Source organism: Ammospiza caudacuta, chromosome 3 (assembly GCF_027887145.1).
Source record: "Ammospiza caudacuta isolate bAmmCau1 chromosome 3, bAmmCau1.pri, whole genome shotgun sequence".
NCBI lineage: Eukaryota > Metazoa > Chordata > Aves > Passeriformes > Passerellidae > Ammospiza > Ammospiza caudacuta.
The window spans coordinates 102,704,674-102,730,949 of NC_080595.1; the positions used below are offsets into that span (position 1 = coordinate 102,704,674).

Sequence of the window (26,276 nt, forward strand, 5' to 3'; positions counted from 1 at the left end):
CTTTGCCCAACATAGCTGTGTAAATTGAAAATTACATTTTTTATTTCAGTGCTTCTGGCCTGAATAGGACATCTCCAAAGAGAGTGCAATTTTCCTAGAATGCATTTCCAACTGTACCAAGTTTTGACAAATTGTGATATACATGAGTTTCCCATGGTAACATAGAAGCATGGAGAGTTGATACTGCTTGAGCATGATCTTAGTTAGAATGGGGGTATACAGACACATCTGCATCTCCAGATAAAGACTGAACATGAAAAGGCATTGTTACCATTTGGAAGCATTTAAAATTTGACTTTGAGACTGCAACCAGTTTGTTGAAGAGACTTACATACATTTTCATAGTAGTAGCAAGCTGAAAAATTTTGTGATGCACTCAGAATTCATCATAAGAAGTCATATAAGAAGATACTACTACAGATAATCCAGATCTCACAGTAGCACTTGGATGTACTTTTAGGAGACTTCATTATCTCCCAGTTTGAGGAACTGACTGCTGAAGACACAGGGCTGACTAGCCTTCTGGGAATTCTGACATGCAGTATGGGAGCAGGTGAGACTTGTGAAAGAAGAAAAACATGAAAATAAAGTTATGAAGAAAAATTCACTCCTGCTTTGGAGTTCTGGTTTCTAATATTAAATACAGACAATCCACTCTGAGGCAGAGCAACTTTGACCTTCAGTCACTTGGTGAAAACCCCAAACTAAGACTTGCAGGTAGAAGTGCTGTTTTATCTCCAGAACAGGCTCTTCCTTTAAGGCAATACCGCCTACAAATTCCCTTCCCTTGAGAAGAAGGGAATTAGCATTTGGGCTATTAAAAAAAAAAATCACTGTTTTACTGAAACAGGGAATATTACAGGGGCAAGAAGGTGCATCAGAACAGAACTAAATGTTGTTAATAATTTTGTTCAATGCCCAGGGTCTTGACATGTTGCAGTTTCAAGGCCCAGCTACCTACAACAGCCTACTTAAAAAGAAGATTCAACCTTACTGACACAGGTTGCCTTATAGCTCCTTGCATCCAACAGGCTGGGCAAAGACTTGCATGCAGAATAAAAGAACAACTATGAGTGCCTGTCTCAGGAGTCTGGTTTTTTTTTATGACACCACTGATGGAGATTAATAGCCCATATTAAGTGAGCTGCTAATCTAAAAAGCCAGAAGCCAAGTTGTGTGTCCTATGCATAGATTGTATTTTCAAGAAAGCAGGGACCGGCTGTACAGTCTAGTGCTGGAAAAACTAAGGATGTCATCTCCTTCATGCTTAACCAAAGTCAACCTCCTCAGAAAGGTCTCTGGCCACAGGCTAAATGAGGCAGGTTTGAGCTATGATCAAATTGAAATAGTAAAAACTGTAATACTTCTTGGTCTCCTATACAGAGACTGAGAAGAGAAAATCAGTGGCAAGAATGCCATTTGTTTAAACTGGTGATACAACTCCTTTGAAGACATGCGCAGGCTCCAGCTGTGCAACCTGGCCCTCAGAGACAGGGCAGATGTAGATCTCTTGTTGAAAATACTACTGGTTGCTAAATTGAAAAGCATCAAAGACAAGCCCATCATTTCCCTTCACTTTCAGAGGAAGTTTCTTGGACAGTGAACACACAGCACTTTACACAACAGTCCTAAGATGCTTTCAGCCAGTCGCCCCTAGTAGTACCTATGATATGATAAACTTCATGGAGAAATACTGACTGCATCCTAGGATCAACTTTCAGATTCTAAAATTTATCTCAACACTCTGTTGTTCTTGCAAACAACTAAAATAGAAAATCATTTGTGAAAAGATAGGGTCTAATCAGAGGAATTAGAAAGGCCTCAGGGAGAGGTGAAATTGGAAGTGTAATTTTTTTTGTTCAAAAGTAGCAGAAGTTGTTACTCTAGTTTGAAGTGAAGCTTCAAATTTGTGCCAGAACATTCAGCAATAACCTCTTTACACTGTAGACAGCAGATTCAGTAACACAGATTTGTTCTTGCAATAAGACTAAATAAGATTCCAAAACAGATCATTGTCAAATGTGCAAAGCCACCAAAACCCTCCCCTGCAGGTCAGGAAGTCTTGGAGAACTGCCAGTTTCTCCAGGTCTTGATTGCAGGTCAGATACAACAGTAACCCTGGTCAGATGTTTTCCTCCTTCCTAGACAGCAAAATATGAGTACTTGTGTCCTTACACAGGTCTGCATGTCCAGGAAGGAGAGGGGATCAAAGGCAGCCAAAGAGGTAGCTCAGAAACTTTTCCTTATCTTCCTTTCTTACCCTAGGATTGAGGGCCTGATAAAAGACATAGACAAGCAGGTTATGTACACTGCTGGAACAAAGAAAGACGAGTGCATTCAAACTATGTACTGAAAAATCAAGCACACAAAGCCACATCACTAAGCAGGAGAAATCTCAAGTGAAGGAAATTATATTAATTTTCTGGAAAAAAAGGAACAAGGAAGGTCCTTGAAAAGAACACTAATACAGAGAAGTAAACCAGATTATCACAACTGGAACTAGCAAGCTAGAAGGGAGTGCTCTGCTATCACCAGAGCTGAAAGAAGGAAGAGCTTTTTTCTTGTTCTTCCCATGGGTATCTGGAGCAGGCAAGGTGAGGCATGATGGGCTCTACAGCCACTAATACAAATAAAACATCTCTAGCCTGCCTAAACAGCAACCTGAACATCTCTTGAATAGGGAGGTATAATTTCAGCAACTTTCACAAGCCTCCAGTAAATTAAGCCGTTCAATTAAACACACATGAAAGCAAACTTCATCATTCTGATAGGTCCACCCTTAGGAATGCTTAATCTTTAAGGAAACTGGACGGGTAACTATTAGGAAAGCTTGCATTCAAATTAAACAAACATTTACCAGTTTAATGGATAACAACCTGATGCCTATTGTTTCCAAAAGTAAGATATAAAAGTTAAATTGCACAGGCAAACCTCAAAAAATTTGAGAACAAAACTTTAATTTGCACTTTTCTGCTGTTCTCTCCTGCTTCCCTGTCACCTTCCCCTATTAGGCTCTACTGCTGCTCTTACAAACTTCTCCGTCTCCCATTTCCTAACCCTTCCCAGTTTTCCTTTTTCATGCTTGGAAGTACATTTTCAAGTGGTACTCTCTCTCCTTTTACACTGCCCGTAAGGCCAGAAACACTGATAGTACAAGAAGAGAGAACTCCCTTCTAATACTTCCTGTCACAAAGGCCTCTAGAAGAACAATGCAATAAAAAACATATCTGTTCCTACAGCTGTCAGATTATTAAACCTAAACATCCCTGCTGTGAAAAGGAGCCTTCAGGGAAAGCAGAGTATGTCTGATGCAGACAAAACTGTTCATTAAACTGACAAATCCATCAAGCCTTTATTCAACATACTGAAGTTGAGAGTATTTCTGCATTTGTAACTTGGCAAAAACTTTTTTATTTTCCATGGGAACACAGATTCACACTTCTAGATGCCAAAGTGGTCCTGTTTCCTCCTATCTCAGTTATCCAGTCTTTGCACAAAAGCAGAGCATTTCAGAAGGCTGGGCTTTTTACTTTGAGGCAAACATGAGCTCAGTTTCCAATAATGAGGAAGAAAAAAAAAAGGCTAAAAGCAGCTCATTAGGGAACATTTCCCTTTGTGTGATTTAGATGATGATACAAGGAAATGCAGGCATGAAAGCATCAGAATCATTAATATGTTGTTCTTCAGTACACCCCTCTAAAACTTAAAAATATTTCATACTGTTTTTTACAGGTGATTTTCTATGTATATCGTTAGTAAATGGATTTACACAGTTACGCTACAACCTTGGAGACAGAACAGTCATCCTACAGACCCTTCAGAAGGTCCACACAAATGGAAATACATGGCACTTACTTAATGCAGGAAGAGTTGGTAATGAAGGCTACCTGGACCTGGATGGTATCAACGTTACTCAAAAAGCCAGTCCTGGAATGAATGCTCTAGACACACACTCAGATTTTTTTGTTGGGGGGGTATCCTCCTTAAACCTTGTTAATCCAATGGCAACAGAAAATGAGCCCACAGGTTTCACTGGTTGTATTCGAGAAATGGTTATAAACAACAGGGAACTGAATCTTACCGTGACTGACGCCAAGGGTGGAGCCAACATTGGTGACTGTGATGGAACAGACTGTGGTTACACTGTGTGCAAAAATAATGGAACATGTCAAGTTGGAAACTCAGGCTTTTCTTGTTCTTGCCCAAAAGACTGGACAGGGACCAAGTGTGAACAATCCATTCACTGTTCACAAAACATGTGTGGGTCTCATGCACTTTGTATTCCTCAACCTTCTTCATTTTCATATACCTGTGCATGTGCACTAGGCTGGACAGGTAAGTACTGCGATAACAAAATGAAATTTTATATAGCAAAGTTTGTTGGCAACTCCTACATTAAATACACAGATCCTTTTTATGGAAAAAGAGACCTCCAGTACAGCCGCCTTTCTTTAAATTTTACTACCAATCAAACTGAAGGTTTAATAGCATGGATGGGAAAAAGTGAAGATGAAGATAATGACTTCCTTGCTATTGGTCTTGCCAATGGCACTTTAAAAGTTGTAATTAATCTTGGAGAAAGAATCTCTGTTCCTCTAATGCACAGAAAGTATTTCACCTGTTCTGATGGAAAATGGCATTTCACTACTGTAGTTCAAAACCAAACTTGTGTTAAGGTTTATCTTGATGAGGAACTAATCCTTTTTGAAGATATTGACCCACAAAGAAAATACACTGCTTTAAACTACGGTGGCATTTGTTACTTTGGTGGGTTTGAAATGGGCAGGAAAGTCAATATAGTCACTGCAGGGCTTTTCCAGAAGAAATTCATTGGTAAGATTAAAGATGTTGTGCTCTTCCAAGATTCTAAAAAGATTCAGCTAATGAAAGCAGAAGGATACAACATTCATGATGGAAATTCTGGAAATTAATTGAAAAAAGACTCTATTAAAAAGGTAAAATTCCTTTTCCTCCTGTTTATTGTGTTAGCTGGCAGTGTATGACTCAGCAACCAACATAGGAAAGCATTTAAAAAGTAATAAGGGACAAATTTATGTGGAGTATTAATAACACATACATATAAAATATGATCAATTGTTTTCCTCATAGAATTATTTATATATACTCTTTAGCATTTACTTTAAAATAATGGCAAAGTCTGAAGGGTTTTTTTTCTTTATTGTGCTGGAAATAGTTTTGTAAAGAAAGAGGTAGGGATTAGCTTATAAAGCCAACCATCATTCAAGTGTTGTTTGTTGCTTTATGAAAACGGAAAACTGTTACCTGTTTCTTCAGCTCTTGAATATTATTAAAATGTTTATTTTAAAATGTTAAGATCCAGTCTAAAAACTGAAATTGGTGGAGGAAGAAACAGTATGTTTGAGGCAAAATCCACATTTATTGTAATGAGAATTTTAAAAAAATGCAACAGCTATAATTACTTATTAAGTTCAAAAAGACCCTAATTAGGTAATAAAGTTGTTCTCACACCCTTATCTGTGTCCATCTTGTATGTACTATATGTAAGAGGGTAGAATTCAAGCCTCTCTTAAGTCTGCTAAAATATTACTCTTAAAGAATGATTTTACGAGCAAAACACATATATAATTTTAGAGAGAGAAAACAGGCCTCCTGGTTTTCTCCAGCAGAGATCTCCCCTATTTGACTACATGAAAACCTTTGGCTTTAATGATTTATAACTGCAATGTGGCAGTCTGTCTACAAGTAACTTTTATTCTTAAGACTTTAAAAAGTCCAAGAACTGTTCTACTTTACCTATACCTTTCTGGCTTATATGCCCCTAAATGACATTTCAAAAATTTATGAGTACAGAGGTTTTGGTCATAGTAAACCAAATTTCTGCAAATATATTTTTCATTAATCGATATTCTCAAAAGTAAATAGAGCTGTTCATACATGAATACAAAAAAAAAATAAATTCCTTCTCATAAAGCTGTCTTATATTCTGCTTTAGGAAGCAAAAAAAAATTTAAAATTCTATCTTAATGTGCTTATACATCTTCATGTGCCAATAATATAAAATGGCATCTACATTTCTCATTTGACTGCTGGCTTACTAAATTACTAAAATTATTAAATAAAAATAAATAGTGATTGATTTGTATCTTTTTCCTTTTCCACTTTACTATTGCTAAAAAGCACATAACAAACCATTACCTCCTTGCATGAAAATTCTCTGAATGCAAGTCTTCAGCATATACCTGTCAGAAACAAGTAACTATTTTGGGGCAGAGAGGGAAGTGAGGACAGGGTGTATGTTATAGGGCAATGGCCATAAGCACCTAAAACTGGGTGACACACACTTGCTTCCACACCACCATACTTAACGACTTACCAACTTAGCAATGAAAGCACTGTCAAGTCAGTTACAGGTGACTAAACGATAACTGAAGTGCATGGGAGCTACCCCAAGATGTTTCATTAAGCATTTGTGAACATCTTTGTGAGGTTCATTCTATTTTCTTCAGCTGCTCTGAGCCCTCAAGTGATCAGTCTGAGGCAACAGAGCTTCTGCAACTCTTCCCAAAAGGCAGCTCATGAAGCCCATCTGACTTTTGAGCTGTCCCAGACTCTTCTCTTTCAGTTTCATCTAGGTAGAGGCTTTTATGGCCACGTGATGCTGGAGAAGGGAGCATATTTAAGGTTTATCTTGTTCTCTCTGGGGCTTCTGGTGTATTGCCAGTTCCTCAGCAGTCCACACTGCCTTGTGTGATCTGAGCAGTGATTTGGTGTAAAACAAGGAACAAGTAATCAGAGCACTTCCAGCAAACACAAATGTTGGAAGGAGAGTGACTGAAGGCAATGGAAAAGTAAAATCCTTTATTCTTGTAGTAGCAGGATTTATTCCCATTACACTAACTCACATCCTTGGAATAAATCCTGGAGACTTTTGCTGTTTGTTAACTTAAACACTTAACAGAACTCTCCCTCAAGAGCTGTTTTACTGTGGCTCTCTTCAGGTTTTGCATACACAAGGCAGGTGGCAAAGCACTCAGCAAACTTGAAAAATGTTTACATATTCTTTTAAACAAATTATTTCTGGTAGTTCTGGCAGAAAGCATTCCCATCCCTTCCATACAGGCAGTTGCAATTTGCACTGCTTCACTACTTCCAGTTTATTTTCAGAGCAGAGATGGATGCACATGTGAGAGGCAGATCACCAGTGACCTTGGAGTAGACTACTTTTGAATGGATCAAAAGAAAATCTTCATATGCAGAGCTGTCAATTTAAAACTTACTCCAAAAATGAGAACAATGCTTTAGTGCATTTCTGTGCCTACAGAACTCAGTGCAAATATTTAAACAACAAAACACATTTATTACTACCAGATATATTCAACAGCACTGCTGCTTTACAGACTATGGAATTAATTTGGAAAAGACTAGTTTTATTTTAAAGATGTTTGAATGTCGCTTTTAGCTACTGAGGATTTTTTTTAATTAGTCTTCTCAATGATGAGCTGAAAAAACATCACTTAATAAAAGTCTACCACCTCCTTTATTTAGTACAATATTTTAAATTTTAGCTAATTTGACCATGAAGTTACTTGCAATGTATCCAAGTAAAAATTTACCTTAAAATATATTCATAATTAAGACTAACAATTATGATGTTGTTAAACTGGGAAGACTTTTTTGAAAAGAAGAGGCTTTTCTACAGCAAAGTGCAAAATGCTCTGTCAGCAGCGTAGTAAGGTTGTGTACTCAAAGTGGAAAAACAAAACACTGAAAACCAGAAGAATAAACCTCAGTTTTTCTTTATATGGTGGAATATTTTTGTTGTTTCTGACAGACTCAATAAGATGCCCAGTGTATTTTAAAAAGTATTAGAGTAGGTGATTTTGTTTTCACATTTGCATGTTGTTTGGCACTGCTAGATGGTAGTCCACAAAATACCAAGTTACCAGAAGTCCCAAGGGTACAAACACTTTTGCCCTTCTCCCCCCTCTTTGTTCTCCAAAACTCAAAACAAACTGAGCTATAAAGTGCACAACAAATGTGGCATTCTGTGCCTCAGCCTTCTGTATTCATTTAGCCTACAGTTTCACAGCTATGAAATCAAACACACACAGTATGTGAGAAAGTTTTATCATTTTAGAATCAAAATATCCCTTAAAATATTTACATTTTACAGTAAAAAGGATAGCAAAACACAAAGTAATGTACAAGCTCAGGTATTCAAGTTTTTGAAGCATGGAAAATGGTGGGAGAAATGAATTTACTACTACAAATAATTTTCAAGAATTTAGGTTAGAAATGCTTTCTCATTAAAACAAGTGCAGTTTAAAGCAGTAACATTTGAGCAGCTCAGCCTTCCAATTTCTGGTCACAAACTGCTTCAGATGCTTAGGAAAAACTTGAAATATAATATAATGAAATACACTTGAGTTTTTTTTGTACTACTGAATAATTTAAAAAAAACTCCAAACTTTTCACACCACCAAACATATTACATTTTGTTGTAACATGTGGATTCTGAGGCTTTGCTGCAGTCTTTAAAAACAGTGCAATTTAAAAACAAGGGTATTGTATGAAAATGACCTTTAAAATTATCAGGGCATCTTAAAACAGAAGAGAGCACAAATTACCAAAGGCAGCAACTATATTGCAGACTTGACTAAAGCCAACTTCCTCAGCTAAGAAAATTCCTAAGCCTTTATTGCATATTAATAAAAAGAAATCTTTAAAATTTTGAATATACAGCAATGTAAAATTTTTAAAATATTAAACTCCTACTTCTAGCGATAGTTGGTATAATGAAAAAAAGGATGAGTATTGGTACATTGAGTGGTACCAAAACACAGACTTGTTTCTGCAAAACACCAACACAGAATAAAAAACAATGGCACAATCCTAGCAGGCTCTCTTTTTTTGTCATACAAAGTTTTACGACATTACTCTAACAGTTTATTTAAATAGGATTTTAAAAGACTGCCTGCATCTTTTTACCTTTTGCTTTTAGTTCTGTCACTGTGGTCCCTATGTCTCTCTCTGTTCTTTTCACTTTCTCGTTCTCTATGCTTGTCTTTGCTTTTCTCCCTCTCCTTATCTTTTTCATGAGCCTGTTCATCACTTTTAGGCTTCTCTGTCTTTTTTTCTGGATTTCTAGTCTCTCTGGGGCTTTTTCCATCAGCAGCTCTATCACTGTGTGGGGATCGCGCTCTTTCTTTGTCTCTCTGTCCTTCCTCTCTACTCTTCCGCTCTCTCTCTTTTTCCTGGTTTCTGTCTCTGCGCCTGTTTCTTTCGGAATCTTGCTCCCAGTATTTTTCATTGCTCCATTCTTTTTCATGTCTGTCTTTTTTTGGGTGATGGGTTTCACTGTAAAGTCTTTGTCGATCATTTTTTCCTCTACTGAATCCTCTCTCTAAATGCTGTTCTTCTCTGCCCCAAGGATCGCTGTGGCGTCTTTCTGGTCTCCTACTGTCTTTACTCTGAAAAAAATTTTCTGGTCCCAAAAATCTTGATTGTTTGTGAGCCACTGGTAGCCCTTGTGCAATGGGTCCGGCATACTGTGGTGGCTGACCTGATAAATGAGCTACTGGTGGCCATGGCATCATTGGATTTTGAGGAAAACCAAAGCCAGGAGGAGGAAGAAGCGGAGGTGGTAAATGAGGAGGAAATCCAAACATAGGGTTGTTTTGTGGAGGGAAGTTATGAGGTACAGGAGCCTGAAACTGAAATCCAGGTGGATTAGATTTAGAATGCTGAAAATTCTGCTGAGGAGGTCCAACAGATGAGAAGCTGCCACTTGCAACAGGGCTTGGGACTTTGGAAATAAATTCAGAACGAGAAGAGTTTTCAGTTTCAAAATGAGATGAAGTTGTGGCTTGTCCTCTTCTAAATGAGTTCACTGTTTCAATATTTTGCATCAATCCATCTTCCTGTGAGTGTTTGGTATCTTCTGCTTGTGATGCAACTGTGTTATCTGCCTTAGCTGCAGCTGAACTGAACGGTGTCTCATTGGTTTGAGTCTCACTTTGATACAGGTTTAAGCCCCCTTCTCCAGAAAGTTGTTTATTCTCTGGTTCTCCTTGATCATTTCCTGAAGCATTTTGTCGGTCTTCATTTCTGCTAACATCTCCATCCTTGTTTTCTGAAATATTAGTCTGCTGGCTTCGTCCAGCTGCCTGTCGTGGGTCTCTTTTAAGATTAATAAATGGTGGCGATTTAGAGGTATTAGCAGTAGTACCTTCAGCAGAACCTACATTAACATTGTTCTCACTGGGCTTTTTTCCTGAGTTTGATGAGGAAGAAAAACTGGAATTTGTGCTCCTTCTAACTTCCTGTGCAACACTATCTTTGTCTGGTATCTGTCGCTTTGAGTCATTTTCTTTACTTTCTTCAGTTTCCTTATTCTGTGCTTGAGCAGACAAATTTGCTAAAAATGCTTCTGTGGAGACATCTGGAGGTTTTCCCTTAAGAGTCAGCCCTATCAAAGAACCAGTACTTCTAGCAGAACTTGAGGTCCCTACAGCTGCTGCATCCACAGTTGCAGCAGCATTAGTGGATTCTTGAGGCTCATCCAAACCAGTCTTTGCTTCACCAGCTTCAGCAGTTACCTCAGCAACATCCATGGTTTCTTCTTTCAAGGCTGCCTGTTCATTTAATAATGGTATGTCTTCACTAGGACCTGCTTCTGACTTGCTGTGCTCATACACCTGCCCTGTTGTGCCCAACAGGCTTTGAAGAATATCATCCACTGGCAAAGGTTTATTTGCTAGCTCCAGAGTAGAAGGCTGATTTTCCCATCCAACCAGGACTCCAGGAAGAAACCTGAGAGGCTTTGGTGGTTCATGTTTGGTACTTTCCACCAACGGTTCAATAACTGCTGGAGCATCGTCTGTATTAGACTGCTGTGGTTTATTTCTCTGCTTGTGCAGCACAGTTGTGAAGGAATTAAAAAAATTATTTTCCTCTTCTTCTTCTAGTGCCAAATCATGATGTGAGACTTCAGGTTTGCTTGGCTTGCTTTTCTTCTCTGGTGGCAAGCTACTCAAGGTATTTTCAGCAGCTTCATCTGTAAAACTACTGGTTACACTTGAAACAGCAGTAATCTGCCTCTTCATCTTCTGGCGAATTATCAATCCCAGTAATAAATTTGGTCGATGTATTTCAATCCCTGTACAAAATTGCAACAGCAATTTATCATCTCTTTGTATTTTGGTTAAGGTAATAATTTTAACAAAAATAACCCCCATATACTTACAATATACTATCAAAAGTATTAATCTTACGGCATTTATTTGAATTTGTTCTGCTTGTCATAACAATACTTAAAATAATAAAAAAATATATTTCCAGTATTAAAATTATGACTTCAAGCACTGCAACTTAAGATTGGTTCAAGTACACTATAACTTCCAAACAGAGAATATGAGACAGATAGGACATCTAATCTCATCAGAATCAGCACGGAAGTTAAACATCAGTCTAACCCAGCTACAACATGGTAACAGTGGTAGCAAAGTATAATAGGGGAAAAAAAAAGTAAACAGAACACTTGCAAACAAAAAGTCTCCTCATCAATTTGTATTAGACATACTCCTTCAAAGATTTACCAGGAAAAATTTCAGAAATGTTTCCCTCATTCCAGGAAAGGCGCTGTGTTTCAAAGCATACTATTACCCATCTCCTCACCATCTATTTTGTTCCATATAATGGCAAAAGAAAATAGTTCTAGCTCATTCTCTCTTCATTTTGGCCCTGCCTATCTCAAAAAGAAATATTATCCACAAATTTTTATAACCAAGATAAACTAATGTAAAGTAACTCAAGCATACACAGATCAACTCAAGTGTACACAGATCATTTCAAGAGCTTCTTTTCCTTGCCCATCTATGTTTTAAACTTTCAATGTATTTTTTGGTAAGGAACTTTGGAATACTTGAGAAAAAAGATAAAAACAATTAAAATAATGAAAAATACTATTTTAAATTGAGAGTACCAATTTGGAACTTATGCCTTCTACCATAGTCCACTTGTGTAACTCAGTTTACTGACATTGAAACCTACAAAGCCTCCTGTGTTAGAGAAAGAAGGTAGCAGACATAAAACAAGGTTGTAAACACTAATCTTTTCATCTTTGAAGTATCATAATAATCTAGCAAGGGGAAATTAATATCTTTTCAAGGAAACTAATATAATAATACTATAGAAAATTCATTCCATATTTGAATAAAATAGCATTTTTAAATTTCATTTCCTCTTATTGCCAACTTCTTTAAGTAGCGTTATGATCATAAAATTCCAGATTCCAAGCTGTACTTACCAGGCCCATCAAAAGGCACAAGGTGATGAGGGACTTTGTCTGAGGAACCTAAAGGGATGAGGTACAAATCTTTCACTTGCTTCATATTATTGGCCGCTACACCGTAACGTTTTCTACTGCTGAAATAGGCGAACAGCAATGCATAGGAGATCTGATCTTCTTCGGTTACCGGGGTAAAGCGAACCACGCAGATCTCCTGTTTACAGAATGAACAGGAAAAAGATGGTCAAGAATATTTTTCTGTGAAATGCTATTTTTTTACTGACTGCTCTTTATTTAAAACAACGGTGCTGAGGAGAAAAAGCTATGCCAAAATGGCAGAGAACAGAAGAGACAGAAGGAACAGAAACAGGGCCAAAAATAATTCAGAACTAGATAAAGCAAGTAGAAAGCACTTAGTATGAAAAAATTAATTGAAGTACATGACAAAAGAGCCAATATTTTAACAGATGGCTAAATAACAAGTTTCAGGGAAGCTTGCCAGCTTCCAATGAATTACTCCAGTCTCTACCCTTAACATTACTAGAAAGCTGTGTTTTGTATTCTGTTGTGTCCAAGACATCCATTAATAATAGTGGAAGACAAGTATTCAGATCCCAGAATTATGCCCAAAGCCCAGCTCAGGAGCTAATGCTGTTCGAACAGCCTGGAAGATTGGACATAAGAGGCTCTGCAAAAAACTAAGACGGCAGCTAGGCAGGCTGAAATAACAGGCTAAACTTTCTCAATGTCAGCAAAGGCAAAATGCAAAATCTTGCACTTTGAGCTGAAGTAACCCCACGCACCAGAGCTGGCTGGGGGACTGATTGGCTGGAAAACAGCTTGGCATAAAATGATGTGGGGATCCTGGTGGACAAGCCCAGTATCAACTGGTGATGCATCCATACCAAGAAGGCCTACTGCAATCCGGCTGTCAGAATCAAAGCAGTCAGCACACCAAGGGAAATGCCTATTTCTTTCCATCCAGCACTTGTGAGACATCACCTGGAAAGGACTTTCAAGTTTTGGGCTCCCCAGCATAAGGACTACTGGCACACAGTGGGACAAGTTTAGCAAAGAGCCGCTGAGATGGTTTTGCACAATGTAACACTACTGAAAAAATTGACATGTGAAGTGGTATCCAAACATTTCTGATGAGTTACTGTGAAAAACAAAGACAGGTATTCTCAAACAGTAGCTGACAGTTTAAGGTTAGGTAGGAAAAAAAATGCCAGCAGCTGCCACTCATCCCATTCAACATAACCATGAGATACTCCTAAAGTTCACATATTTTGCAAATGTTTCAAAGAGAAAAAAATTAAGTATCTTCAGGATGACTAAGATGCATATTAAACAGCAAGTCTTTACTAGGTAAAATTCTTACCTTGGTCCCTGAAGCTTTGATTTTTTCTACATAATCCCAGACAGTGTGGGGAGATATCCTGCCACCTACTTGAATACTATCAGGTAAATCCTATGAGAAAGGACAACAGAAACGTGAATCCAAATAAATCTTGTGCTATGTCCTTCATCCAGTATCTGTTTCATAAAATTCAAAACATACTTCTTTTATTTCTTAAATTGTAATTCAAAAATATCTGTAGAAGTTACAACAGAAGAACAAAATTAAATTTTGGACATTTTAGATTTTCAGTATGAAGTTACCAATACATAATGAATTAGTTATCATTCAATACTATTCATCTATACCTTGCAAAATTTATCCTTTCTGGTAACATTAACTGCAAACATGTACTGTGCTCTGGGAACACTCAAGCTATCTATCACATCACACCACAATGAGAGCTCCACACCTATGTTCACAATAAACTTTCATAATCTTCATCATGAGGGAAAATATAACCTACATGTGCATGTATATAAAGATGGAAATTCTTGTATACTACTGAGTTCACTGTTCCCAAGCAAAATAAACTTTCAGAAAAATATTTTTTTTCTGAAAAGAGAGCTTTGAAAAGTGCAAGATACTCATATAACAATCCCTTAGTATTAAGGATTACTGCATGGCCTGCACTTCCCTGAAGACCTACAGCAACGTAAAAATAATCTTATTAACAGAAGACCTAACTTCTTTTAATTAGAAGGCTGATGCATCCTGTGCAGCTGTCAAGAAGGAAAATTGTGCCTTATAAGCTCACTGATCTTTATTTTGTGACATGAAGACAACTATTATAAGCAGTTAGATGCTTTTCCAGTCTCTCAGACACAGAAGAGAATGTTACATGAACATTTTTTTTCAGGGACAACTGAGTCACAATGCAAGGTTAGGACCAGAACTGCTACCAGATGGGCAAAAAATAAAAAGCAAAAAAACTCCATTACACAGGTTTCTGTTATAGATAGGAAGATGAACAAGAGGTTCATGTAATGAATAATGCTTGACTTACAAATATAGAACTTAACCAATGTCCTCCCACAAATACTTCATTCAGTAAAATGATCATGCGTCACTGTCTTCCACCATTATACTAGTCTACAAGGTAGTAAGTTGGTAAAATCAATAAATGAATTGTTCATTCATTCTTTTCAATAAATATAAATACCTCTGTTAAATACTCAAAGGAGCCAGAAACTGGATAAGCCTTAATAACAAATTTTGCTACTGAAGGCATATTGATAAAGCCCTTCCAGATGAAATTCAGGCGTGCCAGAAACAGACTTTCACATTCCACAGTACCAGGCGTTTCTGACCTAAAAAAAAGGACAAACAAAAAACCCACTCAGTTTACAACATGATACACCATGCAAGACAGGGTAAATCCTAATTTTTCTTTATCACAGAAATGTAGTATTATAAAGAATTTTTTTTTTCAGTTAAGCATACTGAAGGGTTAATGAAAAAAGACAGGCAGACAACCATGTTTCTAATCTTCCAGTAGAGTAGATCTATGGTACAGGAATAGTCAGATGAGCAGCACATTAATTCCCTAGTCAGTATTTTTTAAAAACAGAGAAGTTGTTTTGTCTGAGAATTATCTATAATTCTCTATACTGAAGAGGACAGAAACACTCACAGGTGCTGCAGAGCCAGAGAGATGTTCCCCTGCCATAGGTAAAAGATGAAAACACACTGCCAGCTGGCCTATACTGCTTTCCTAACTCCTACATCTTGTGCCACCGTCTGTCCACCACCTGAATGCCTGTGTCACCCTACTCTCTCTTTGTACCACAAGCTGGCTCCTCATGTCTTCTCATCTATGCACCACTTCCACACCTTCTGTGAGTGCCTCCTCCTAATTCCACCTGTAAAAAACTGTTTTTCCTGTCTTTGAAAAAAAGCCTCAGTTTTTTCAACAAAGCAGCTGAAAAAATTAATGGCATGACTTCAATATTTTCACAGGAGAGTGTTTCTCAACCTGAGAGTTTCCTTATGAAAAAGACTACATATTTCAACATTTCCCAACACTTTACTATCAAAATATTCTAGGCATGCTATTAACAGTTTTAAGCTGCCCAGCAGTACCAGATGTTGCATTGTTACAGTAACACTGTAACCAATGTTTATTTCTGTCGACACTGGAAATTACCTTGAACTTGCTGTAAGCTATTCAAAAACCAAAGTTCACTATCCTTGGTAAAAGATCACACTGTCCTGATAAAGACAAAATTTCAGCATGAACTCTGGTCAATTCTAAATAATTGGGAGTGGATGTTTTTCTCGAAAAGCCTCCCTCATACCAAAAAGAAAGAGACTCATAAACTGCAATTTCCCTTTTAGTGAGTAGCAGAGTGTGGAAGAAAATGAAAAGAGAGCTGACAGTAAATACAGCAAAACATCAAACAAGCTGCTGCTGTTATGCTGTTATCTGCCATTTCTAGAAAAGCACTACTTTGGAATTTCAAACTAGCCTGAATTGTCAGTGTCAATGCTCTGTTTAGAGTAATATCAAATTCTCTGAATTTATATATACACTTATAGAAAGACACACTTATTTAAATGCAGCACAATATGTACACTATGTGCCTTAACAGCAAAAGACAATATGAAATTTATATACTGATTTTTTGTAATATGAATATGTAATAAGATGATCTTTTTAAACCTTGCTGCACCAGAAAATATTGGCTTTTTGGGAAAAGTAAACTATGTGGTAATTAGAAGTTTGCAATCACAACAATATGTGTACGACTTCAAGCACCCAAATGGATTAATGAAACACTATTAAAAAAGTAGCTTTAGATGTAATAGCTTAACAAGATTAATAATGTCTTTCATTTTAAAGTATTGTTTCTACAGCTTATATTACTTTGGGAGAGGTGTGAATGACTTTGATGAGTCCTGCTTATCATCTTCCAGTAATTCTGAAGCTAAAATACTTGATGTGGAGGAGAGTGCATCTGCAATGCTCTCTGCTTCATTGTCGGACTGCTTCCGTGCAACCCCGACAGACACCTTCACCTTCTTCCCTGACACATCATCAGTAGGTGGTGCCATTCGGCCTGCAGAAAATGAAGCACAAGGGGTTTCATTTTTTATTAAAGAAACAGAAAGAGGACCTTCTCTGAATACAAGGAAGACACATCAAAAATACTACATATCGCCACTGAAGTGGGATAGGATACGTATTTTACACATATTTTACCCTGCATAAATTATTACATTGTATATGTTTATGCAGTACTAAACATAATTTTTGGCACTGCGATGGCATAGGATGAAGAAATGAGGAATCAACAGTAGTCTGTACATCCACCATAGGGATTGCACTCTCTGAAGCTGTTTTTTTAAAAGAAGACAAGTTTATGCCAATAGACTATCCTTTTAATCCTCTTTTGTAAATGATGAAGTAAAACATTCCTTCGATAACTTTGTCAGCAAACTACGTAAAAACCCACATTTATTTAAATTTTTGAGGTATATTGAGATTTATGATCATCAAATTATAGAAGTGCCATCTATTTATTTTCATGTGCTTTCCCAAATTACCTATGCAGATTTTGCAGTTTAGATCGAAGAGATGATTTTTATGTTGACTTGTGGTGTCCGGAGATGCAGATTCATTTATTTCCTTATCCTTTTCAGCTTCTTCTGACTTCTCAAACAACTTCATATTAGGTTCCTAAGAAGAGTCAAACACATTTCAGTTAGGCTTTTTTAACTCCTCTGTTAATATTCCTAATATTGTTTAAAAGTTTTATGGCATTTTCCTCCCTTCAGACATATAGCTCTTCCTTCAGCTGTATAGCCTAAAATTCTATCAAAAAATCTTCAAATTCATTACAATAACTAATTGGTATTCTCCAATATATTCAGGTACCACTTAGAATATTTTCTAATTTCTACTACTGCCAGAATTCATCATACAGTCACAGACACAACATAGAAGGAAAGAAAGCAACAAAATCACCAGGCCAAGAAGTCAGTAAAGATAAAAGAAAAACTATCAGATAATTATAGACTTGAACAACAGAATCATAAACAAAACACCTCACAACCATATTGCCTATGTACTAAACACACTGTAGGGCCATGCTTTCTTTTCTACCTGAATTTCCATTACTTCCTCTTGTTCTTTCATTGGTGTCTCACTTTCAATTTCTATTTCTCCTTTGTGAGTAATTTTTGTGATAGGTCTTCTTTCAACCTCCCTCTGCTCTTTCTCAATCATTTCAATTGTCTGTGAAAACAAGTAGTTATGTGTAATTACTCCCATACAGTAAAATTTGGAAATTCAAAAATGTAAGAGATAACAGTATTGCAATTAGGAACCCTCTAGGAAGAAAAGTAATACATTCTTATTTTTCAAGTGTCAAGTAGTTTCATAAAGCAAACAGGGAAGCAGCCTAACTTCTCCTACAGCGTAGCAGCAAGCACTTACCAGGCATGCATTTAAATAAGTTATAAAGCAAACCTTCAACACTGAATTAAAATACTGATAATTCTGATTTCCCAAGAGCTAAAGAAAAAAATACATTCATTATTTTCCCATCATAATAGGGACAATGTAGAATATAAATATATGCAAATTTGTATAATTCTTCAACATTTTGTTTTTTAGTACATAAACCTAATGCTTCATCTCAAGAAAAAAATTAAAGGTATTTTTAAAAGTAATGGAGATGCTAATTCCAATGCCACTGCTGCTTTGCTTTCTTGCAATAAAATAAAATACAAACCATTATTTCTAATATTGCCTCTTAAAGCACACTTCCATTTCCTACACCAGGATGAGGTTGTAATGGCTGTGCCAAATATTCTCAAGCTTAATTTACTAAGGAAACAAGCATTCTATGATTGCTTTATCTGTTTGAAAAATACCAACAATACTTATGAACATCCTGGGGAAATAAAAAGAAAAAAATATTAAGTAGCAGTCTCAATGCCTTGCTTAAATAGTAACATGAAAAATATAATCAAGTGATACATCACTATTTATTTTACGTGTTTCTAGAAATTTTGAAGCATTTCTCTGGAACAATTAGGACCCTTCAGCAATTTTTGGAGCAGCATACACTTTTTTGGGAAGATATTTCTCATAGCAGTGGAATTTTATTTTGCATGGCATGTTTTCAGAATTTCACTGACGTTTGTAAAAATAAATGTAAAAAAAGTTCCACTACAAAAGATGGGCTTTGGATAGATACAGAATACACAAACTTTTCATTCTTTCTAGGCCCTTGAAAAAAGATAATCAACAAGTGTTTTTCCATAGATAGTAGCAAAAAGTTATCGTGATTCATAAACAAGTCTAGCCACAATGTGCAATCACAAGGAAAAAAACACAGGAATACTATTGCAAAGCATACTGCAGTCTCTAAAACAGCATCCCACTCCACCAAATTAGTTATTACCAAGTATTCATTCTGAGCACACAGATGAATTTACACTACCCAACATTGTGCTTTTAGATGTTATGATGTGGAATATAAATACCAAAAGTCCTGTCAACATAAATCCAAATTTTGTAAACTAGAAAATTTTTAATGGCCATTTCTAAGCAGATGCGGTTATTGTCAGACTAAATGCCCAATAAATGGAGCAATGTCTAATAAAAAGGAATTTTCTATAAAAATACAGATCCTCTTATTCCTGTCTCTCCTTCTAAACTCTCAGCACAGTACACAAGTGACGCTCTGCTTAGAGAAGTCATGCCTAAACTGACCTAGTAAACTTCCTACACTTGGGTTTCTTTTGCTGCCTGTATTTTTTTTTTTGTTGTTTTTTTGGTCCTTTTTTTTTTTTTTTTTTTTCTTGTTGTTGTCGTTGTTTGTTGTCCCTTTAGGCTGCTTTTCCAACTGGCAGATCAGGTTTTCAGCTCTGGATTTACTTCTTGGGGACTGATTTGTAACACTTCAGCAGTAAGTTAGAAACAATACCAGTTTGCTCTGGTTTGGTTTGTCCAATATCTGTTTCTCCCTGATTAGGAAACTGGTGTTTATAAAGCTCCAGCAACAGCTTTAAAATCTTGTGGAAAATAAGGACAAAGAAGCCTTATTTGAGATACAAAGACGAGCCAGCAGCAACAAAGTTGCAAGGCAAAGGAAAGTACAGGGTTGCCTCCCCTCAGAAACTGACTACACTCCTTTCACTTCTGTCCTGACAACATCTTCGGGTTTTGAGTACTAAATGAATTACAGAGATCCTCCTGCTTGGTTGCAACATCCATTCTGCTCTTTCTGCATACACTTAACCTGCAACCAGAAGTTACACATGCTGTCAAATAAACAACATGTTGACAAATCTCACATGTCTGTTTTCTCTCTGTCTCCAAGCAGCCAGCTCTTTGGAAGCCAGTTCTTCTGGGCTCATTTTTATTAGATGATCTGGAGTAACCTCTCCTTTCAGTACTTTCTTAAATAGTATCTAGAAGAAAGAAAAAAAGTAACTGTTGCTATCAAGACAAAAAATAGCTCACAGCAGGAAATAAATCAGAGAAGCAACATACAACATGCTCTGTACAGCTAAATGGAGCGTGTGGGCTTCTAATTATCTCCACTCCAGGAAGCAGTACTAGATTTTATAACATGAAAAGCTTAATTCCAGAGCTCCATTTATTCTACATAACAATGTATCTACATGTACCCTTAATGATTAAACATATAATTAACTGCTGTTTCAAAAGAGAAAGACTTTATGCCCACTCAGCAGTAACTCAGACATTTCACTGTTGTTTTTAAAGGTGCAAATCCTCTGCATTATGCAACAAAGAGAAGATGCTATCAAAGAGGATATCTATGCTTCTTGCCTAAATGAAGTCCGAGGGTAATAAAAAGACAACCAACTACTTTAGCAGTATGAGCAAAGAGAAAACAGAAGTTAATTGTTAGATGAAAGCTAAGATAGAAGTTCTTATAATTGGCTCACTGTAATGGCAAAAAACTATAAACAAAGTGACTTGATCAGAATAACTGATAAAGGACAAAAAACAGAAGCTGAGGAGGAATGATGTTAAGTAATGGGCTCACAGAAAGCCGAATAGAGAGTGAAGACCAAGCTTGAGAAATCTGCGTGTGAAAAAGTACAGTAAGGAGATCTTGAACAGAAAAAGAGTAGGTGTAGTAAACAGCAAAGAATTATGGGGGGAACAGGAATAACATGTAAATAACATATCAGTGGTAAAGAGAAACACAAACTTGGCCAACTCTATCTACTACAGTTTGAAACCAAACAAAAAACTGTACACTGGGAGCAAGGAGTTGGAGAATTGATGATGGGGAAGAACACAGAGGGCACTCAGTGCCAAGGAACAAACAACATCAAAAAACCAAGGAAACCCAAAAAAACCCCCAAATCAGTTAAACTGCAGGAGGATTGATAATGTTTCTAGATTGAAGATTGTTCCTTAAATCTACAGCAAATCAAGGACTTCTGCAAAGGACAACAGACAAATCACACATACATTATTTTTAGGATCTTTGAGATTGAACATTAAACTTCTGTATTTGTTCTTATACTTCGCATCCGTGTCTCGAAAAAAAGAATATAGCTCTCTTTCAATCCTTGTGGCAACTTTTGCTGCTCTCTCCTCAGGAATCTTTAAACTGGAGTCTGTCAATCTATAAGAGGACACAATGGCAAAAATTACAAAATGCATCCAAATATTTAACAGTTTTTCCTTTACCTTCCAAAGGGAAATATTTATAAATACAAATAAATAATTTCATTTCTTAATATATCTTTACCTTTTCATAAGAATTTCCTTAAGAGACTGCTTAACACTTTGTCTTATCTGATCCGCAGAAGGCTTGGAAGCTGGCAGATGTGTTGCACTACTGGATCCTTTCTCATTTTTCTTTTTCTTAATTTCTTGTTTCTCATGCACACCTACCAAAACACAGTTAAAAACTGTAAAATACTCGAGTAGGTTTATTTAGAAATTTTTGCTGCTGATGGAATAATTTTCATGAAATTTTATTTTTAAATTGCTAAGAATTGATCCTCAAGAAGAAGGACTGGATCCCTAGGATGGATGGTTTGTGTTTGGTTGGGGTTTTTTTCTTCTTTGGTTTGGATTTTATGTTACTTAGATTAATCCAGAACAAAAATTTCCTTAGCAGAAATAGGGAGTTTGCCCTTTGATTTGCAGTATTTTCATCTACGACAAATTAAGATGACCAGTGCTCATTAGCTTGATCTTAAGTATGATTTTGGACTCTAAATTTTTGTAACAGCATAGATTCATTTTTCAATGAACAAACGAAGAAATAATATACTATAAAGCACATATAATAATAATAAGCTTTACTTTAAAATACCATTTTACATCAAACTTAGCATTTCTGCATCTGTTAGCCATCAAAATTATTTCAACTATAATAATCTCATCTTCTGATTCAGGTAGCATTCAAGGTCATTGTAAGGTTTGTGTCATAAATAATTCAAATAATGGGTAAGTCTAATCAAACTAAAATCATTAAAGAAAAATTACTAATTTTCAGAGAGTCAACTTAAAGCTCATTTGTGTCAGCATGTGAACATGTCACTAATTTTGAGCAGCACCCTTCAATTTAGGGAAGAAATGGGAACTAAGTAATATTATTTTTTTCATTTTATACTCAGAAAAAAAAAGAACAAACTGAAGACTGATAAAAATTTCTAGAATGCATCAGCACTGGCAAAAGACCAGAGGAGCTAAGTTATGTATTTTTAGACAAAAATTCAAAGCTTGAGTTTCAGAGTAAAAGACACAGTTCTCACACAAAATCTCACTAGCGTGGCTGCTGAGATTTCTGTCCCAAATTACAACAACTTCACATTATAATGACCTTAGAAGAAAAATGCTTCCTGGAAGGGAGCTGGGGAGAGGACAAAGGTTGCTGGGAGGGTAAATACGTCCCTTCAACCTTTCAAATGAAGTTTAAATGAAAATCTGATGACTCAGCAAGTAATATAAAGTTCCCCTCTGAAATGAGTTGACAAGATTGTCAATTTGTTAATTATTATCAAAAGACAAATATCATATTATCATAAGTCAAAATATAATTTATACAACAATTAAACCAGCTCTATGTATACAAAGCATTTCATACTATTTTATGAAAGAGTATTTTAAAGTCTCATACAATATAAAACAAATTTTAATAGAGATGTCTCTGTACTTCTTCTCACACTTTTGGTCATGTGAGCATCCTCTACTATTGAAACAGAAACACACATTTATCTAGGACACATCTACCTACTAAATAAAACTGAAAAAGAATTGAGAAATAAAGATCATAAATGTTACGGAAACAAACAGCTCTTCCACTATGGAACATGATTTGAAAAACTGATGCTATGAAGAAAGGTATCATCCTTCACTGTACACAGGTGTGAACTGTAGCATGGAGGACATTCCCAAGCCTTGGTACCTGATTTTGTGCACCTTTCCATTGTACTAAGGGATTCTTTACTTATTTTTTCATTTTTATCTTCAGGGGACCGCCGAGGAATTGCAGTAGTTTGTGATCCCTTCCGAGCAGGAACATGCTGCCCTTTTTTAGTATCAGAGTCTCTGGACTCTGGTAAATTCTTCCCATCCCCAGATTCCTGAAAGAAACATTTACACATGTTAGCATGCTACTGAATGCTACAATCAACGTTTACATAATTACCACGTATTTTTCCCATTTTTCCTTTTTACACTGTACAATGTATGCCCTAGATGCATGTATCACCATATAATTTTCTAAAGAATTACCGAACAATATCCCAAATTACTGCCAAGCATTGCTTAACAATCTCTTTTAAATATTGGCTCAAGATACGGAACAGACAATTTGCATTTAAACTCTGTGTTGACAACCACTAAGTTTGCAGTTATTTTGAAAATTCAGGGATACCGATGAACATCCCTTAACCAGTTTTAGCCACAAAGGTCAGGGATGTTTAGAAAGCATATGTAAATTAAAATTAAAAAGAACAGTTTACATTCCAGAATTTCAATACTACTTCTCAGAAATAAGACAAGCTTACTGACGATTATGTTATCGTGAATATGACATTACATACTAACAAACTGAAGAATTGTCTCAATAATCTTTGTAAATTATCCTTTGGTTAGTACAATTAGACAAAAAGTAGAAAAACTCCAATCAAAGCACTAGGCATTCATTTCTATATACAATCTGAAATAAAACCAACCAAAAACTAAAATACTCTTGCTCTTTTGTTTCCTGTTGTTTATCTGCAGCTCATAACACATAGCAAATTGACAGATGTCCTATAACACATTTAGCAATCTGGAAGAAAAATGCACTAGTTCTTCACCATTTCTTTGTACACCTGTATATATAGGTTTATATACACATACAGGAGTAGGACTTCAATGATCTTCATGTGTCACTTCCAACTCAGGATATTCTATATGCATATTACACGAACTTATCCCTGCTCAAAATAAAAAAGAGTTCAGCAATACCCTCTTGAAAGAGTCAAGCCACTCAGAAGATGAAGTAACTTTGCAAATAATTTAAATTAGATTCACAAAGATGCCTGAAACATGGTCTATTAATTGGCAATGGCACAGGCAGAAACCTTCTAACCTCAGAAATTGAGAGAACTTAAAACATTAAATAAGACTCACCCGTCTGAAGATTTTGACTTTGTGCTTCCCAGTGTCCTCCGTCTGCTTCGTTTTTTCAGCCGCTGTATTTAGATTACAAGTAGGTGTTTGCTTTGACGCCCCCAGTTTTTCACACTCAATTGCTTTTTCTTCTTTATGCTCAAGTTTCACTTGAGTACCTAGTACATTTTGATCAAAGCACTCCATTTTTTTGTCTTCTTCAGCACAGCATTTCACACACACATACTCTTTATCTTCTTCACCCATCTGCTGTGCTTGAGAAAGGCTCAGTCCAACACAATCACCATGAAACCAATCATCACATCTACCACAACCTACCATAAACCTGAAAACAAAGTAAGATAAAAGTCAGTGAAAACTGTGAAAGAAGACTATGACAGAAGATAGAGCACCTTCAGCAGGATATATCATAATAGCTTTGATCTGTGCATCTCAATTATTTGTTCTTACCTAGTGAGTGATTTTCTTTCGTGCTTTACATCCATCTCCAGCCTTACGACATGGTATGGTCTTCCCAAAAGGTTTTTTTTTCCTTTTTGCTTTTTACAATAGTCCAAGAGACTATCAAATCTCACTGTGCTTGTGTAACTTGCTTCCAAATCCTAACAAGCTTCCTTTCAAATTACTATTAATGTTCTTAAGAATGTTAAAAATCAAAACCAAAAATCCAGCAACTTTCAGTAAATTTGTTTGAAAATACTTGAAAATTTTCTTGCATTATCCTTGCTTTCCTACAAATATGATTGTCATCATTCATCACAAACACATCAGCAGCTGCAATCTTCCACAGCAGTATGAGGTCTATAAATGTTCTGACAAACACAATGGGTATATCAACCTATTCTAAATTAGTTGGTATCTTACATCTCATTCTTTAGACCATTACTACTAAATTATTTCTAGAAAGCTGCTTTTCATTCTCTTTACTGGTGAATATGGGCCAGGAGTTTGGCTTCCAAAACCACCAGTCTAGCTTGCAGTGACTGTTTTTGTTTAAATGCGGTACACAGTTTTGTGCTACTCTGCCATTTTATTCAGAGCTAAGTTATTTAAAGAATGCTTCAAATACCAAAATGACCATCTTTTAACAGACACCCTTCAACTCACTTAACTGCATTATTTAAAAGCAGAACCAACTTTAACACAGATTGTACTTTCACTGCAAAGATCACCTGGTCTAAAATAAAAGCATGATTTCGGTTTTGTGGAAGCATTTTGAAAACTTCATCAGGTATAATGAACACCTAATTGCACAATAGGTACAATTTCCAGTTCAAGTATTTGGGAATTAGTGGAATTTCAAAGTTTCACAGGCTAAAAACCAATTACTTCAGGAGACTAATGTGGTAGGAATTATTTTTTACAAATAATGAACATGGCACCAAGGAACACCTTTCAAATGATGCAGGAAGATCTCTTGTGATATCCATTTCCATTCTCTTTCCCCTTTCATATTTTTGAAGGGTCAGGGGTGGGGGGGGCAGGGATTGCTTGTTGGGTTTTCGTGTGTGTTTTTGTTTGTTTGGGTTTTATTGTTCAATTTTTATTTCTTATTTTCATTTTGTTTTATACTTACATAAACTATATTCAAGATACGTACTTTAATGTATAGTCCAGATGAAGAAAATCCAGAAAGACTGTAAGTGTATTAAAGAACTCAGAAGTTCTTTGGTAACACTAAAAAATTATTTACTGAATTCCTAGGTTTTGAATTTCACAGAAGACAGACCTGACTTAAAAAGTAATTCATGCAAATCTGATCATTTGAGCAATATATTTAAGAGCTAAATATGCTGATCTACAAACCCTATTTCTTTAACCTAATACCTTATAATCTCTTCCATGTGATTCCAAGCAAAATGATACCTAACTTAGGTATGCCCCCACTCAGGCTATCTGCTATCTGCTGACTTACCTACTTGGTGGAACCATATAAACATTACAGGATGTGCTTACAGCAACTCTCATTGTCCAGAACTGTA

General features: G+C 36.2%; 2 protein-coding genes across 8 annotated transcripts in view; one reads left to right on the forward strand and one right to left on the reverse strand.

The window, feature by feature from the left end:
• EYS (eyes shut homolog) overlaps nt 1-5,039 on the forward strand; it is a 704,807-nt gene extending 699,768 nt beyond the window's left edge. The window contains exon 49 of the mRNA XM_058801756.1: nt 3,733-5,039. Coding sequence (XP_058657739.1) covers nt 3,733-4,931 — 1,199 coding nt within the window. The 3' untranslated portion in view covers nt 4,932-5,039. The remainder of the gene's footprint in view (nt 1-3,732) is intronic.
• Nucleotides 4,962-26,276, reverse strand: part of PHF3 (PHD finger protein 3) — a 52,653-nt gene continuing 31,338 nt past the window's right edge. For 6 of the 7 annotated variants that reach the window (XM_058801760.1, XM_058801757.1, XM_058801758.1 and 3 more), the window contains 12 exons: nt 24,295-24,619; nt 23,081-23,258; nt 21,413-21,554; nt 21,130-21,286; nt 19,977-20,093; nt 17,776-17,907; nt 17,217-17,349; nt 16,537-16,729; nt 14,833-14,980; nt 13,653-13,742; nt 12,290-12,485; nt 4,962-11,140 (listed from right to left, as the gene is read on the reverse strand). In XM_058801760.1, the coding sequence (XP_058657743.1) occupies nt 8,967-11,140; nt 12,290-12,485; nt 13,653-13,742; nt 14,833-14,980; nt 16,537-16,729; nt 17,217-17,349; nt 17,776-17,907; nt 19,977-20,093; nt 21,130-21,286; nt 21,413-21,554; nt 23,081-23,258; nt 24,295-24,619 (3,985 nt within the window). In that variant the 3' untranslated portion in view covers nt 4,962-8,966. Of the gene's footprint in view, nt 11,141-12,289; nt 12,486-13,652; nt 13,743-14,832; nt 14,981-16,536; nt 16,730-17,216; nt 17,350-17,775; nt 17,908-19,976; nt 20,094-21,129; nt 21,287-21,412; nt 21,555-23,080; nt 23,259-24,294; nt 24,620-24,744; nt 25,259-26,276 lie in introns of those variants that run through there. The other variant, XM_058801762.1, reaches the window with a different exon arrangement.